Source organism: Caloenas nicobarica, chromosome 12 (genome assembly GCF_036013445.1).
Source record: "Caloenas nicobarica isolate bCalNic1 chromosome 12, bCalNic1.hap1, whole genome shotgun sequence".
Classification (NCBI taxonomy): Eukaryota; Metazoa; Chordata; class Aves; order Columbiformes; family Columbidae; genus Caloenas; species Caloenas nicobarica.
The window spans coordinates 1067981-1083801 of record NC_088256.1 but is presented as its reverse complement, the minus strand read 5'-3'; the positions used below and the strand labels follow the sequence as shown (position 1 = coordinate 1083801).

The following is a 15821-nucleotide window of genomic DNA, read 5'->3' as shown; positions in this document are numbered from 1 at the left end:
GTTGAGTGGGGGTATCAAACTCTTTTTTATCAGGGGTCACATCAGCCTCGTGGTTGCTTTCAAAGGGCCAAATGTCATTTGTCATTTAAAATGACATTCGGCCCTTTGAAGGCAACCACACAAAGCTGATGTGGCGCCCGGTGAAAATGAGTTTGACACCCCTGGTGTACAGAAAGCAGAGACAGGCTCTTCTCAGAGGCAGGTATGGACAGCAGAAGGAGAAGCCACAGCACCAGCAACACTTTGACGGTGGTCGAACCTCCAAAAGGTTGTCACGGCTCCTTCCCCAATGACAGTCAGACCTCAACCTGCTTCGGCCTTGAGCATCCTGGTCTGCTGGGTGTGCTCTGAGCAGGGTCCTCAGGCCCTTCCCCATGCAAGCTGTTCTGAGATGAGGTGGCACTGTAAGCCATCACGTCCCTGACCCAGGTGGCAATGCCTTGTTCCGCTCTTCCTGATCCCCATCTGTGTCCCCACCACGAGGCAGCATTGAGGCAGCACTCTGGTCGCTGTGAGGCCAATGTCCCCATGGACAGAGACTCCTGCCGTGGCTGCTTAGTTGTCTGTGGCATGTCCTGACCAACAGATCCCAGGCTTGAGGGTTAACGCAGGCCAGGGACTGTCCCCAGTTGGGTCATGGCCATGTCAACACAGGGGTAGGAGAGCATCTGGTAAGAGTATTTGACCTGTCCCCTCCAGTCCACCCAGGTATGTTTCATGTCTGGGCAGAGATGCAGCCCCAGAGATCAGCTATGGAGTGGGACCAGTCTTGGCCCCGTGGTACATGGGGCAGGACCATGCCACCAACCCACTGGCAGAGACCCAAGTGGGACGATGCTTACCCAGGCTGTGTCTCTCCTCGCAGGCAGCACCAACGGCCCCGCATTCACCACGCACACGCCCATTGCCGAGTCCCTCTCCTGCAGCTTCATGCCTGAGGCCGCGACTGGGGGGAAGACACCCCAGGAGATCAGCCCCCGCCAGCCCCTCTCCGCCCCACTGAGGAAGACCTTCAGTGACCTTGGGGCCCGCTGCTGCCAGCCACCTGCCGCCATGGACAGCGCGGCCACCCCGTGTGCTGGTGCCTGCAACGGGCCGCAGGGCACCCCTTTCCCCCCACCCTGGAGTGCCCTGGGCTATGTGAGCCCCCCCAGCCCGGCTGCTGGCCAGGGCAGGGGGCCTGCCTGCGCCTCACCAGGTGGCTCCATCCCATCACCCAGCCCAGGCTCGCCCACCGCCTCCTTCTTCATCGCCACAGAGGAGCATGTGGGCACCGATGGGCCTGGCTCCTTCTCCAGCACGGTGCCTGAATCCCCCCCCACCTCCGGGAGCGGCCAGAGGTGTGAGAGCCGAGAAGCCAGGGTGAACATCTTGCCAGGAAACCAAGAGGAGCCGGAGCTGGTGGTGGAGCCGGCACGGCTGGAGGTGGAGCGGGCAGGGTGCCGCTTCCGCGAGCGGTCACTGTCGGTGCCCACCGACTCAGGCTCCCTCTGCTCCGTGGACATTGCGTATGCTGAGACCCGGCGGGGCAGTGCCAACTACGCCCTGGGCTACCCTAGTGCCAGCTCCGAGGGCAGCACCAGCACCGACAACGTTTCCCTGGGGCTGGAGCAGGAGGGCCAGCGGCGGCGGCGCTCCAAGAGCATCTCCCTCAAGAAAGCAAAGAAGAAGCCCTCGCCACCCACACGGAGCGTCTCTCTGATTAAAGAGTGTCTGGATGCTGCCACGGAGCCTGGCTTGGCGCTGCCCAAGGATCAGCGACCCAAGAGCCTGTGCATCCCACCGGAGCCCCAGGGCCACCGGCTGGTGCACGCTGACCCACAGGGAAGTGTGGGGAGGGAGTCTGACAGCATGGCTGCCCCCCACCAGTGGCATCTCGCAGACTGGAAGGCAGGTGATCCCTACCAGTCCCTCTCCAGCTCGAGCACGGCCACTGGGACCACGGCCATCGAGTGCACCAAGGCAAGGGGCAGCTCGGAGTCCCTTGCATCCCCCTCCACCTCCAGGGCCACGACGCCCTCCCAGCTCTCTGCCGAGGCAGACCTCAAGACCTCCTCCCCAGGCAGGCCCACAGGGCTGATGTCCCCATCCAGTGGGTACTCCAGCCAGTCGGAGACCCCAACCCCCACCATCCCCACCTCTGCCATCCTTGGGCACTCCCCACACCAGGTGCGGGTGAGGCCGCTGGTCCCTGAGAGGAAGTCCTCGCTGCCCCCCACATCCCCCATGGAGAAGAGCCCCAAGTCCAGGCTGTCCTTCGACCTGCCGCTCACACCACCTGCCCACCTTGACCTCTCAGGGCTGAAGATCTCTCTGAAGGGGAAGACAAAGGTCAGCCGGCACCACTCTGACTCCACCTTCGGCACCAAGCTGGCCCAGAAGACCAGCCCCATTGCGCCCATCATGCCAGTGGTCACACAGTCCGACCTGCGCTCCGTCCGCCTCCGCTCCGTCAGCCGCTCAGAGCCAGAGGACAACGCCGACAGCCCAGAGCATGCCGAGGAGCCAGCATGCGGTCCCTGCCTGGGGCCAGAGAGGAAGGTGAAGCCACCCGTGGCAGAGAAGCCACCGCTAGCCAAGCGGCCCCCGAGCATCCTGCCCAAACCCCCAACTTTGCGGGAGGAGGGTCCTCTGTCCCCCACGTCCCCGCCAGGCACCACCGCCAAGGAGAAGGGGCTGCTGCAGGACGGCTTTGTGGTGCTGCGGAACAGGGAGCTGAGGAGGGGTCTGGGGGAGCCCCCCTCACCCCTGACCCCGGTGGGACCCCGGCGGCTCTCGCAGGGCAGCCTGGAGGATGAGCCAAGGCCAGAGCGGAGTGGTGCCAGTGAGGGGGAGCGAAGGAAGGCCAAGGTGCCACCACCAGTGCCCAAAAAACCCAGCGTGCTCTACTTGCCACTTGCCCTAGCACCAGTGCAGCTGGGAGCCAGCATGGGGGATCAGGCACCCACCCCCAGCCCCATCATCACACTGGATGCTGACCCCAGCTGCTGCAACCCTAATGCCGAGGGCCCACCATCCCCGGAGTCCCAGGGCACCACAGAAGCCGGTGACCCCACCTCAGAGCAAGGTGAGAGTCTCCCCGCTGCTATGGCAGGTTTCACCCCAGGGACAGGGGGGTCGCCCCATGCCCGCACAGGGCAGTTCATGGCTGCCGTCTCTTCCCTGCCCACAGGCAGATCAGCAGAGGCTGGCATGGAGAAGAGCTTCGCCAGCGACAAGACAGCTGACTCTATCGCGGAGGAGGACGATGACGTGTTCACAACGTCCCGCACCACAGAGGATCTCTTCACTGTGATCCACAGGTAGGGCCAGTGCGTGGCACTGGGTGGGCACAGCCTCCTGTGCCTCCCGCATCCTGCCACAGTCACAGGGCTGGGCTCAGTGTCTTCCTCACCACGACACCTTGAATTTTCCACACTGGGGCCGATGCTCACACTTGGGGACAACCAGGCTGTTGCTGCCTCAAGTGCTTCTGAGTTGAACACCCTGAGCCTGCAGCCAGGCTGGGTCAGCAGCCCGCGGAGGCCGGGGTCCACTGCTCCATTAGCTTTCGGGCAGGCCAGACCTGGCTGCCAGGAGAGCATTGGCCAGTAGCCAGGTACATCACCTGCCTGCGTGGGTTGTCTTCTTGCCCCGGTGGAGCAGGCACAGCACAGCTGGGCAGCCATCATGCCCCTTGCTGCAGGACCTTGCCCCATCCACAGCAGAGGCAGCTCCTGCCCAGGTTGCTCCCACTGCATGTCTCTTTGGTGCCTAGGTCGAAGAGGAAGGTCTTGGGGCGGAAAGAGCCTGGTGACACCTTTGGCAGCCGGCCTAACTCTCACTCACCTGTAAAGACTTTGGTCTCCCCAACTGGCGAGTCCCCAGCAGCAGCGGGCAGCACTGGGAAGTCTTCCAGCAGGAACGAAGACTTTAAAGCCCTGCTCCAGAAGAAGAGCAGCAAAACCAGCCCTGGTACCCGGCCATCTGCCACTGAACTGCTCAAGACCACAAACCCCCTGGCTCGGAGGGTCATGATGGAGTTTGCCCCTGAGCTAGATGGTGCAAACAGCCCCAAAAGCAAGCCGTAACCTTGCATGGTTCCTTCTGGCCATGAAGGGCTGGAGATGGCTGCAGAAGGAGTCATGCTGTGGAAGGGGTGTCCTGGCTGCCTGGGTGAGTCCCTGTGTCCTGCCAGGGATTTTCTTCTGGTTTTGTTTCTTCCTTGGAGAGCCGCCAGCAGAGAGGCAGCACCTGGAGCCCAAGCCCCTGTGTCTCTGACAGAGCTGGACCGTTTCCAGGAGGGGAGATCGGTGACACCACAGCTGGGACTGTACCCGGCTGAGCTGGCTCTCGGGACCAAAGGCACCTGCTTTGGAAGCAGAGCGGGACTGACTGCAGCCCCTGGCATCGCTCAGCACCCGCAGCAAAGCTAGCTTGAAACTGTTTGGTCACTTCGGCATGTGGTACTTTAAATGGCTTTTCTAATGCACAGTGGTGATGATGTTTTATTCTCTTTCATTTGACATTGTACCTTGAGTTTCCCAGGCAAAGATCCCGAGTTTGAGTTCAGCTGGATACACAGAGATGTACTTTGGGAAGATGTAAGGGGGCCAGCTGGAATTGAGGTTGCTTTGGAAGAGCCACAAACAGTTCCCCCTCATCGTCTCAAGTATCCTCCCCGCCTCATGGGGAGCAGGCACCCCGGCGTCCACACCCAGCACGGCGACCTCAAGCCAAAACCCAGCCCCTTGAAAGCCCCCAAAATGCTGCGTTTCAGAGCTCCTCAGCTCTTGGTCCAAAAGCAAACCTCAGGCTCTCCTCCACCAGCAGCCCTGGGGAGCCTCGCCCTGCTGGCAGCACCACCTGCGCAGGTCCACCGGCCTCCCCGCTCCCCACCAGCCTCCCCACGCGAGCAGCTCCTGCACCATCAGCTTTGGGTGATGTGGGGTGTGGGTGCCCCAGCGCTGCAGGAAGGAAGGGCTGCAGCAGGCCAGCGCTGCTTGGGAAAGCCCTTCCCCAGCTCTGCATGGATCACACCAAACCACCTGCGGCAGCATCGCCTGGTAACATCGGCCGCGTCAGCCACCGGAGGTCCCAGGCTGCCGCTGAGCTGTTGGCCAAACCCAGCCAGATGCTGAGGGGCAGGGAGAGCTCAGGAGGAGAGCAGGGCTGGGGGGCAATGCCAGCCCCAGCGTGGCTGCACGCCCGTAGCAAGAGAAAAAGGGCCAAGCTGCAGCTGATGAAGAAACGGTGTTTAGGAAAATTCCCTCTTTATTTCTTGATATATTCCTGCAAGATCTGGCGTGCCCCAGTCCTTCTGTGTGTGCGGGAGAGAGATGCAGCTGGTTTCGGGCAGCAGTGGGGAAAGGAAAGCAGCATGGCAGCACTGCAGCTGCCCCTCCGAAGGACCAGGACTGGTCGGGGGGACCTCTGCACCCCCCGGGAGCTCTGCACACAGCCTGGGCTCCCCAGGAACAGAGCTGTTCACAAACACCTCCCCATCCACACACCTGTGCTGGATTTGACCCCAAATGAGGCTCCACTCTCCTTGTGGATGGCTCCCCTCCCCCGGTTACTTGCACATTATTCCCTTCCCTCTCCCGGGGTTGCAGATTTAAGCCTGTAGTTAAGATCCAGGCTGAGAAACTCAGGAAAAAAAAAAAAAAAAACTCTAATGAATTTCCATGCTTCACCTCCATCGCATGGCACCCAGTCCTCCCGCTGCTCCTGGGGCTGGCAGCAGGGGATGGGGCCCTGGGGACAGGAGACGGAAGCTCTGGGGACAGGTACATTTTGCACAGGACTACTCAGGAAACCGGCGGTGGTGGTGGCCAAGGGATGGCAGCCAGCAAAGTGAGCTGGGGACAAGCATGGGGGTGAAAACACCCCTGCAAAAACCCAGCACCGCAGAGAGCAAAAGTGGTCATCTGCTACCAGATAGGAAAGGTCTGGGATGCCTGGGGTGAATCTTGGCTGCTGAGCTGGGGGTCAGGCTGTGGGATGGATCCTGGTTTCTCTGGCTGCGGGAATGGGCCCTTCCCAGCAGAGCCGACCAGCGCTGGGCCCAGGGCTTGTCCCAGGCCGCTCGCTCCTCTTCTCCGCGGCCGGGGCTGCAGAACCGTTCCTGCGGCTGCTTCGCTGCGGAAAAAGCAGCTCGTGGCCCCTGGGGGCCCGGGCTGGGCACTGGGCCACTGTGGTGCGGACTTGTGAATGTTGTACTTTTTGATTTCGCTAACTTGGTAAACTGCTCCCTGCTGACGGCCACCTCTGCCTGCTGGTTCTTGTGGCTGCTGAGGGACTGGAGCGCTGGGGAAGGGTCTGGAATATTGTGTCCAGTTCTGGGCTCCTCAGTTCCAGAAGGACAGGGAACTGCTGCAGAGAGTCCAGCGCAGCCACGAAGATGCTGAAGGGAGTGGAGCATCTCCCGTGTGAGGAAAGGCTGAGGAGCTGGGGCTCTGGAGCTGGAGAAGAGGAGACTGAGGGCTGACCTCATTCATGGGGATCAATATGGAAAGGGGGAGTGTCAGGAGGATGGAGCCAGGCTCTTCTGGGTGACAGCCAGTGATAGGACAAGGGGCAATGGCTGCAAACTGGAACACAGGAGGTTCCACTGAAATATGAGAAGAAACTTCTTCCCGGTGAGGGTGCCAGAGCCTGGCCCAGGCTGCCCAGGGAGGTTGTGGAGTCTCCTTCTCTGCAGACATTCCAACCCGCCTGGACACCTTCCTGTGGAACCTCATCTGGGTGTTCCTGCTCCGGCAGGGGGATTGCACTGGATGAGCTTTCGAGGTGCCTTCCAGTCCCTGACATTCTGGGATTCTGTGGGTGTTCGGGTCGGGGGGAACGGGACCGCCTGACGCCCCCCGCCTGGCTGGAGGGAACACCGGAGGGAACACCGGAGGCAGCACCAGCGAGCGCAGGGCCCACGCAGCCCCATCCGCCGGGGCCTCTCCAGCGTCTCCCCAATAGCTCCGGGTGAGCACAGGGACACCGGAGCGGTCAGAACAGCCCGGGCCGGGCGCCGGGGATGGCGCGGAGGGGCAGGGCCGGGCCTGGAGCCCTGGGGACAGGTGGGTGAGGGCCGGGACAGCCCTGGCTCCGCTGGGCACGGCCGGGGGCGCCGCCAGGCCTGTCCGCACTCGCCGCTCGGGCGCGGCCGCTCCCGGGCCGGGCGCGGGGTCCTGCGGCAGGGGGCGGGTTTGGGGTGCTCGGCCGGGCTCCGGGCGGAGCTGCCGGGGCAGGCGCAACTCCAGCCCGGCGCGCCGCGGCAGCCCGGGGACCTCGGCGCGGCGTGACGACAGCAATATGGCTCCCAAAGGGAAAAGCGGCGGCAAGGCCGGCAGGGGTGAGCGGCGGGGCCGAGCGGCGGGGCCGGCAGGGGTGAGCGGCGGGGCCGAGCGGCGGGGCCGGCGGGGGTGAGCGGCGGGGCCGAGCGGCGGGGCCGGCGGGGGTGAGCGGCGGGGCCGAGCGGCGGGGCCGGCGGGGGTGAGCGGCGGGGCCGAGCGGCGGGGCCGGCGGGGGTGAGCGGCGGGGCCCAGCGGCGGGGCCGGCGGGGGTGAGCGGCGGGGCCCAGCGGCGGGGCCGGCAGGGGTGAGCGGCGGGGCCGAGCGGCGGGGCCGGCGGGGGTGAGCGGCGGGGAACGGGGCGGCCTGGCCGGGCGCGAGTGAGGGCCCGGGGGCGATGAGGGTCGGGCCGGTTTCAGGGCGCTGCGTTCACAGGCGGTGAGAGCGGCGGCGGCGGCGAGGGCAAAGCCCAAGGCCCGAAGGGAGGTGGCAGCGCCGTGAAGGTGAGACCGGGGGCGGCCGGGGGCTCCCCGCGCCTCTCCCGGCACACGGGCAGTGGGCGGCCGGCCCGGCCGTCTGCCAAGGCCCCGCTTTGCTTCCCCTCCCAGGTTCGGCACATCCTGTGCGAAAAGCACGGCAAAGCCATGGAGGCCATGGAGAAGCTGAAGTCAGGGCTGCGCTTCAGCGAAGTTGCCTCACAGTACAGTGAGGACAAAGCCCGGCAAGGGGTAGGTGCTGCACCGGCTGCGCTGACCCACGCTCTCAGGGGAGGGGAGTGTGGCCAGGCGGCAGCCTTTAGGGGAACCCGGGCCTGTGCTGGCCCTCAGTGCGTGCCTGAAGGAGCCTGCTGTTGGGAAGTCCGTCCTGGGTGCCTTCAAAAAGCTTGTTTCAATACTTGAAACACAGCACACCCAGCGTTCCCAGTGGGGTAGGCAAACACTGCTAGGCAAAGGCACAGGTATGTGGCATTAGCTCAGCTATAAATACTTATTTGCAGCAGAGCTGAGGTACACAAACGCCGTAGCAGCAGACCAGCAGTCACAGAGGGCAGAGCCCGAGCCTGCTGTGGCTTTAGCCAGCCAGCACATGCTGAGGGGCAGCGCTACATGAGGAGCTTTTCCCTGGGCTGTCCCCCTTCACCATGCACACACGGCCAAGACAGACGGTGCCAGGACAGGTTTCCTCTCCCACAGCCACACCACCCACCCTCCCTGCTGTTGCGGTTGCTGTTGCAGTTTGACTCTCCAAAGCTTAACCCTGATGGTTCTTTCTCCCAGGGAGACTTGGGCTGGATGACCAGAGGCTCCATGGTGGGACCTTTCCAGGATGCAGCATTTGCCTTGCCTGTGAGCAGCATGGACAAGCCTGTGTACACAGACCCTCCTGTCAAAACAAAGTTCGGGTACCACATTATCATGGTGGAAGGCAGAAAATAAAAAATGAATGACCATAACCTTCTTGACTGCTTGAATCCCAAGAACTTCCCAGATATCTTAACCTTGGAGCAAGTTGGTCATAACCAGCAGCATGCTTGGAGGCAGCTGGCCATCCCTGCTGTCATGGCAGGACATAGATTACAGCTGGCAGAGAACAGGGCCCTGCCTAGAGATGTAAAGTGTTCCTTGAAAAGGTGTATTAAGGGCATTTCACAGCTGTGTAAATATGCCTGGCAGGCCAGTCCCTCGCTTTTCCTGTTGCAGAGAACATGATCTGTCCACCTGAATAAGGCGCTCAGGCTTTTATCTGCAAATGTAAAACGTAAATGATCAAAGAAGGGCTTCCCTAGGGCCTTTATCTTTCTCTCCATCATTGCCCATGAGGGTGCAGACAGCTCCTGTGCTACAGTTTCTGTACCAGAGCGTGAACTCTGAGGACTGTCCCTGTGGTGGAAGGTCGGTGACACTACAGGCAGAGCTCATTGTCCAGGCCAGCAGCTTGTTCCTGCTGTTACCCAGTAGAAGTGGGGTCAGGCCAGGGCTGGAGACACCATGGCTGAGCACTGGAACAAAGCTGAAAACAAAGCTCCCCATACCTAAAGCTACATCTTACCCCCTCAAAGTTGGGGGAAGAAATCATGTAACTTTGGCATGAATAGGAGAAAAGCCACTAAACGCTTGTTGCTCCCTGCGTTCCTCAAGTCCAAGGTGTGCAGTACCCGTCTCGAGCCTTGCAGGCTACACCTCAGCCTTCTGGTAAAACTACCCAAAGGACAGAATGATTGATGCGAATGAGACAGCAGATTGCATCTCCTCCTCCTTGGATCTTAGCAATATATGTCCCAGTGCAGCAATCCCTTTTCTGCTGAAAGCCAGCACTCCCACTAGATACGTTTCTAGCAACAGAGACTGGCTGCGTTTGCAGGTGAGCATCGTGCAGTGTCAGAGGGCTCAGAAATGGGGAGAAAAATATCAAAAGAGAACAAAAGGCTTCTGCCCAGATCACATATAAGAAGAGGCAAGACCAAAATGTGGGCAGGTATTTCTCCTCCTTCCCTTTTTGGGGCATTTGTTTTGTTAGGAGAATGTATAGCTTAGAGAGGCCAATGAGTGATTGCAGAGCTGTAGTTCATTAATATTTTGTTATGAAAGACAGACAGGCCTTTCTACAGTACAAGACCAGATGTGGCCTGATTTAAGGGATGCTCTATTAATAAACTACTTGTTTCCAGGCTACCAGAGCTTTGTTCTAGCTATTAGCAAAAGCACATTGACATGTCTCCTGTACCAACAGGATCATTGTTTGCATTTGTCATGTCTCCTAGTACAAAGGATTCAAATTCAACAGATGAGGTTCTTCTCCAAAAACCGCAAAATTCAGGGAGGTGTGAAAGTATCCCTTGCTATCATGCTGTGATATAAAAGGCAAACTTGCTAGGCACAGAGCATGCCCATGGCCTGGGGAAGCATCAAAATTCACTGCTATATTATCAAGGAACAGAAGCTGGTCAGAGTGATGAGCACACCTCAGCCAAGTTGATCTCCGTGTGTGACAGAGGGGCAAGTCAGGGTCGCCTTCTACAGCAACTGCTGTCTGGCAGAGATCTGAGCAGAAGGGTTTCTGCAGTGGCCCCAGGCAGGTGGTCTGCTGGTCTCCAGTGCTCAGAGGCTTTATAGCAGCAAACCATTTCTTTCCCCCCAGCCCCTGCCTCCTTCCCACGGTTTAACCTCAGCTAGCAATCACGACTACGATAGCCACTCACTCACTTCCCCCTCCGCACCTCCAAACAGAGAATCGAAAAGGAGAAACTAATGGATTAAGAAAAACACGGTTCAATAAAATAACAAAATAATGTACCATTACTACTAGTATATATAAAATGTAAAATAGAATATAAAAGATACTCTATGCAATTCCTCACGAACTACATCCATGCCAAGCAGCTGGTCCCAGGAAGAGAGAGAATACCCTGCTCCCAAACAGCTGATCCCAGAGAGAGTAGAGAGAAAACGGCAGAAAAGCCCAGAGGCCTCTGCAAAACAGTAGAACGGCAAAAAACTTTCTAAAAGAAGCTCCCAAACAAAACTCCACTGAAACAGAGGAGAACTGGAACAGGTCTCCATCTCCCCAGCTGGAAAACCCAACTCTCCTGAAATATGAAGGCTGTCAGTAATGGCATGGAATATACTCATCGATCTGTCTGGATGTCAGTCAAGGTCTGTCCCTTCCCAGCTGCCTTGCATCTGCAGCCAGAGCTCAGAAAGACCTTGGGTCCCAGACAACAACTAAGATAACGTTAAGTTCTTACATTCTCTTTGTTCCAACTCAAAAACCACTGGAAAGTGTCCTGGGGTGTTATCTTCTCATTCTCAAACTAAATCCAAACAATGACCATGCTAGCTACAAAAAAGAAACATTTCTAACTGCACAAAGAAAATTAACTCACTTTCAGTCAAACCAGCACACTCCTCCAGAGCAAATACAGTTTCAGACCAACTTAAAACCATGTTGCAGCAGTTCTGTTCTCTCCTTGACACTCTCCAGCTCACTCAAGGGGCGGGTGATGTTCAGGCAGACATATCAGCTTCTATCAAGTCAAAAGGGGAAGAACTAGAGTAGTTTGACTTTAGACTGCGTGAAGTTGCTGTGGAATCACACCCTCAGAATCCTCTTAAGAGACAGGCAGTGACAGAATCTGAAGGACAAAAAGATGAAGTTGGGCCTGCAACCTTGGAGAAAGACTTTATTTTTTAATTAAAATATTCAGACAGGAGCTTTGTGAACTGAGTCCACAGCAAAGTCCCTTCCCCAGCACCCAACACCTGACAACTAGGTTCTCAAACCATTTCCTCACGCAGGAGGAGATGCTAAACTTGTTCAGCCACCATGAAAAAAAGTGTATATTGCAGACACCAGTCTTAAGCTAGTTAAAAAAAAAAAAAAAAAAAAAAAATCACAGTGCTGTGGTTCAGACAAACATTTAAGGAGAAAGAATAATACTGTACTTAATAAAAGTATACATATTTCATTTCTGGGCTAGCTGTTTATACAAGTTTAAAGTCATAAGCATAACTTCAGTGTCTCCACTTTTTATGTCAAGAGCTTGCAGGAAACAGTTCAATGCCTCCTGTAGTTTTCCATCATCCTTAAGTTTCTTCCCACTGTCTACCAGGGTATTGTAATCAGCTACGTCAGGAGTGGAACTCTGACCAACCTCTTTTTCAGAGACGCTTTCCTGGGCGAAGTAGTCTATCTGCTCACCTGACTGAAGCTCAGCATCACCAGTGGATTCCTCCTGAGATGACTCTGTCTCATGTGCTTCCGACTCCTCGGAGGGAAAACTGTCTAGATGAAAGGGTTCTTCAGCTGTATCGAGTGTTTGTCCGGTAGGTTCTTCTTCAGGCTCGGCAGATTCCTCACTACATTCTTCAGCTTCTTCCACAAGGTCATCTTGCTCCTCATCACTGTCACCATCGTCATCTTCATCAGTGGTTCCCATGATTTCTCCAATATCCTCAACTTCATCTACTACCTTGATTAGAGATCGCCTAGAAGCAGTAGACCTGTTACCACTCTTAATTAGTCTGGGAGAAAAGATGGCTTTTCCTACGCTTCTGTCACATTTAGGAGTGGATGCACTAACTCCTTCCAGAAATTGATGCAGAGGGCTGTTCAAGGGAGAGGGCCTCTTTTCAGACTGGTTTTCCTCCAAGATCATAATGGAAGCATTTTCATCCTCACTGTCTGAAACAATTCTTTTTAAGCATTTCTTTCTAGCAATAGAAAAGACACCGCTGCTTTCCTCCAATGCTTCACTTCCTTGCAGGGAGTTATTTGGCTCTTCTTCGGCTGTGTGACAGGGTTTTCCACAGTTACTGTCCTCACTTAGCCAAGTTTTCATTGGAGATTTACAAAAACTTTCTGCTTTGAGTTGGAGGCCCTCCTTTTCTGGGTGTTCCAGTGATCTTTCCCTATTTGAGGCATCTTGCCATCCATCTTCGGACTCTTCCAAGACCAAATTGAAGTTGACTTGATCCTGGAGAGAAGGCACAGACATATCCTCCAAGCTGGCTTCTGTCACACAAGACTTCAGGAAGTCAGCATGGATTTCTGGTGTAGTGTTCGATATACTTCGCACTGCAGCAGCCAAAGCTAGCTCGGGAACGTCATTCTTATCTGTCCCCAAGGCAGCAAATGGGTCAAGTACCTGATCTGACATTTCTGCATCTCTTAACCTTTTGTGATTGTCAGCCATACCAGACTCATTAGAGGAATGCTGATGATGCCCAGATAGGCCATTCCCTGCCTCAGTCAAGCTATCTGCATTTACACTGGAACACTGTTTCTTTTCAAGACTCTCACTCTCTTTACGAAGTGGGTGAAGTCCAGGTGATGATGGTATAATACTTGATTCAAGATTTTGCTCAGATTCTTGTATATTGGATTTTTTCATGGTCTTGCTGGTATTAAGCAGCTCTGTATCCATACTGGACACATCTTGTGCCAGTTTCTCTTCATCCAAGTCATCAATAATCAGACTTGTCATTTTGGAGCTGACATTAAGAACTTCCTCGTTCTCTGTAAGATCAATAAGTTTGTCATTTTCATATTTATCAGCTACAGGTGGTGAAACAAAGTGATTTATGTTGTTCAACCCTGGAGACAACTTCTTTGGCTGGGAAACCAATGCTGGTGGTCTTTGCCACATCTCTTCACAAGCTTTTCTGACTCCCTCCATCCTCTGGTCTCTAAGCTGAGACTCTAACTGAACTAGCTCCTGGGCCTTCTGTACCCTCTGTTGAATGTACTGATGGGCTTCTTCACTCTCAACCTTCTCCTCATGAGCTATTTCTCTTGTGTATATCAAGTCATGATCAGAAATTCCAAACATTTCCAGAGAGTGCAAATAAGCAATGTGTTCATCCAGCTGCAGGTCAGTCTTCCTTTGGGTGGCATGCAAAGACTGCAGCTGGATCTGAGTTGCGGATGTTCGTGTATCTTCTAATGTGAAAAGCTCCCTTAGTTCCTGTTTGGAGAAATATCTGAACGGGTTCTTTTTGTCACCAGTAGTCTGTCTTATTAACGAATCCTTAAATACTTGACGCCTGTATATTTTTTCTTCCACTGTACCACAGGTAATCAGTCTATAAATTACTACGTTCTCTTTTTGCCCAATCCTATAAGCTCTGTCTACAGCCTGAGCATCTGTAGCTGGATTCCAGCTGGGATCAAAGATCACCACTCGGCTGGCGGCTGTTAAGGTTATACCAACACCACCAACTTGTGTAGTGAGCAGGAAGACAGAGTAGTCCTTGTTACTCTGAAAGGTGTTGATACGCTTCTCTCGTTCTGTTAGGTGGGTTACCGTTCCATCAATACGCATGATCTTGAATTGTTTGCAAGACAAGACGTGCTCTATGATATCCAGCATCTTCCTTGACTGCGAGAAGACCAGGGTTCGGTGTCCCTCCTCTCGCAGTCTTTCTAGGAGTCCTATAAGGAACAGCATTTTCCCAGACTCTTGAATCAGAGTCTCGTCAGAAAGATGATCTATTTTGTTAGCACAGGAAAGCGTACCAGCTTCACTCCCGTAATCCTGCTCAGAGTTCTCCTGTTCTTCCAAGCCCAGCTGGATACATGCTCTTGCAGACAGAAGCCTGGGGTGGTCACACAGCTTCTTCAAGACAGTCAGCTCAGCCAAAGGTGATCGGGTTGTCATCAGCACTTCTTTTACATGATCCAGAGAGAGAAAGTTCCTGTAGATTTCTTCCTGCACTGGTGCCAAGTAAACCCACACAACAAAGTCATTTTTCCTGGTGAGAGATGGCATAACAGGAGTAAAATCCTTACTTGGATCCTTGGGAAAAGGAGCATCTGGTTTGTCAGCACAATTGTTTTTGATATCTTCTTTGGTTCTTCTGAGGAAATATGGCTTTATAATTGTCATTAGATTCTCAGACATCTTTAGCCCCAGCGCTTTCTCACCTAGAGTTGCATCCTTCTGCCTTGCCCTAGTAATAGGATTCTCATATTCCATTTTAAAAGTTTTGGCCGTTCCCAAGAGAGAGCCTTGGCATGCAAAGTCAAATAAGGACCACATTTCCTGCAGGTTGTTCTGCACCGGGGTGCCTGTGAGGAGGAGACGATGCTTTGCAGGAATCGCATACACACACTTGGTTGTTTTGTTAGATGAGCACTTGATTTTATGTGCTTCATCGAGAATGACATAGTCCCAGACAAACTCCTGCTCGTTGTTGCTGGCAAGCTGCTTCCAGTTGTTAATGAGCATCTGGTAGCTCGTGATGACGATGCCATTCTTCCTCTGGACCCTCTCCAGGTTCCTGGTGCGCTCTGCCTTGCTGGTGCCGTGGAACTCCTTGACACGGAGGCCGGGGGTCCAGCGAGCAAACTCCGCCAGCCAGCTGCTGACCAGGGTGGTGGGCATGACGAGCAGGACGTGACGGATGAGCTCGGCATCAAACATGCCCGAGAGGAAGGCGATGACCTGGATGGTCTTGCCCAGGCCCATGTCATCGGCCAGAATGCCGCCAGGCCTGCCCTCCCGATGCAGGCGGTACAGGAAGGCAACCCCTTCCCGCTGGTGCTGGAAGAGCTTCTCATACATTTCCCCATAGATCAGCAGGCCGCTGCCGCACACGTCCACGAAGCCTTCCTCCTCCTCCTCCTCCTCCTCCTGCTGCTGCTGCTGCTCGGCCGCCGCCAGCGCCTCCTCCACCCGCTGTATGCGGCTCCGCAGCTTCTCCGTGGGGCAGATGGCAGCCGCCAGCCGGAACAGCCGCAGCGCCTCCTCCAGCTCCCCGTCGCCCACCGCCGCCTTGGCGCCGTTCACCAGCCTGCAAGAGCCACCGTGGGCACCGACCGCGCCCGGCCCGGCCCGCACCGCACCCCGGGGGCTCCACCACCCCGGCCCACTCTGAGGCCCAGTGATCCCCCCACTCCATCCCGGCCCCATCCATCATCTGGAATATTGTGTCCAGTTCTGGGCCCCTTAGTTCCAGAAGGACAGGGAACTGCTAGAGAGAGTCCAGCGCAGCCACGAAGATGCTGAAGGGAGTGGAGCATCTCCTGTGTGAGGAAAGGCTGAGGAGCTGGGGCTCT

At 56.1% G+C, this 15821-nt stretch overlaps 3 protein-coding genes across 8 annotated transcripts in view; 2 read left to right on the top strand and 1 right to left on the bottom strand.

Moving 5' to 3' along the window:
* Positions 1 to 5571, top strand: part of NHSL2 (NHS like 2) — a 33456-nt gene extending 27885 nt beyond the window's left edge. For all 5 annotated transcript variants that reach the window (XM_065643424.1, XM_065643423.1, XM_065643425.1 and 2 more), the window contains 3 exons: positions 866 to 3067; positions 3173 to 3302; positions 3758 to 5571. In XM_065643424.1, the coding sequence (XP_065499496.1) occupies positions 866 to 3067; positions 3173 to 3302; positions 3758 to 4070 (2645 nt within the window). In that variant the 3' untranslated portion in view covers positions 4071 to 5571. The remainder of the gene's footprint in view (positions 1 to 865; positions 3068 to 3172; positions 3303 to 3757) is intronic.
* Positions 5572 to 7219: 1648 nt separating this feature from the next.
* Positions 7220 to 8710, top strand: PIN4 (peptidylprolyl cis/trans isomerase, NIMA-interacting 4). Of its 2 annotated transcripts, none has more exons than XM_065643429.1 (4): positions 7220 to 7327; positions 7701 to 7768; positions 7874 to 7993; positions 8543 to 8710. In XM_065643429.1, the coding sequence occupies exons 1-4, from the start codon at positions 7288 to 7290 to the stop codon at positions 8699 to 8701; spliced, it is 387 nt and encodes a 128-aa protein (XP_065499501.1). In that variant the 5' UTR covers positions 7220 to 7287; the 3' UTR covers positions 8702 to 8710. The 2 variants fall into 2 exon arrangements, with proteins under 2 accessions (XP_065499501.1, XP_065499502.1); XM_065643430.1 differs by having other exon boundaries at positions 7245 to 7327; positions 7685 to 7768.
* A 3017-nt stretch (positions 8711 to 11727) lies between these two features.
* Positions 11728 to 15246, bottom strand: ERCC6L (ERCC excision repair 6 like, spindle assembly checkpoint helicase). Its single transcript, XM_065643157.1, has one exon. It carries the CDS (start codon positions 15229 to 15231, stop codon positions 11728 to 11730), a length of 3504 nt encoding a protein of 1167 aa, XP_065499229.1. The 5' UTR covers positions 15232 to 15246.
* Positions 15247 to 15821: the final 575 nt, after the last annotated feature.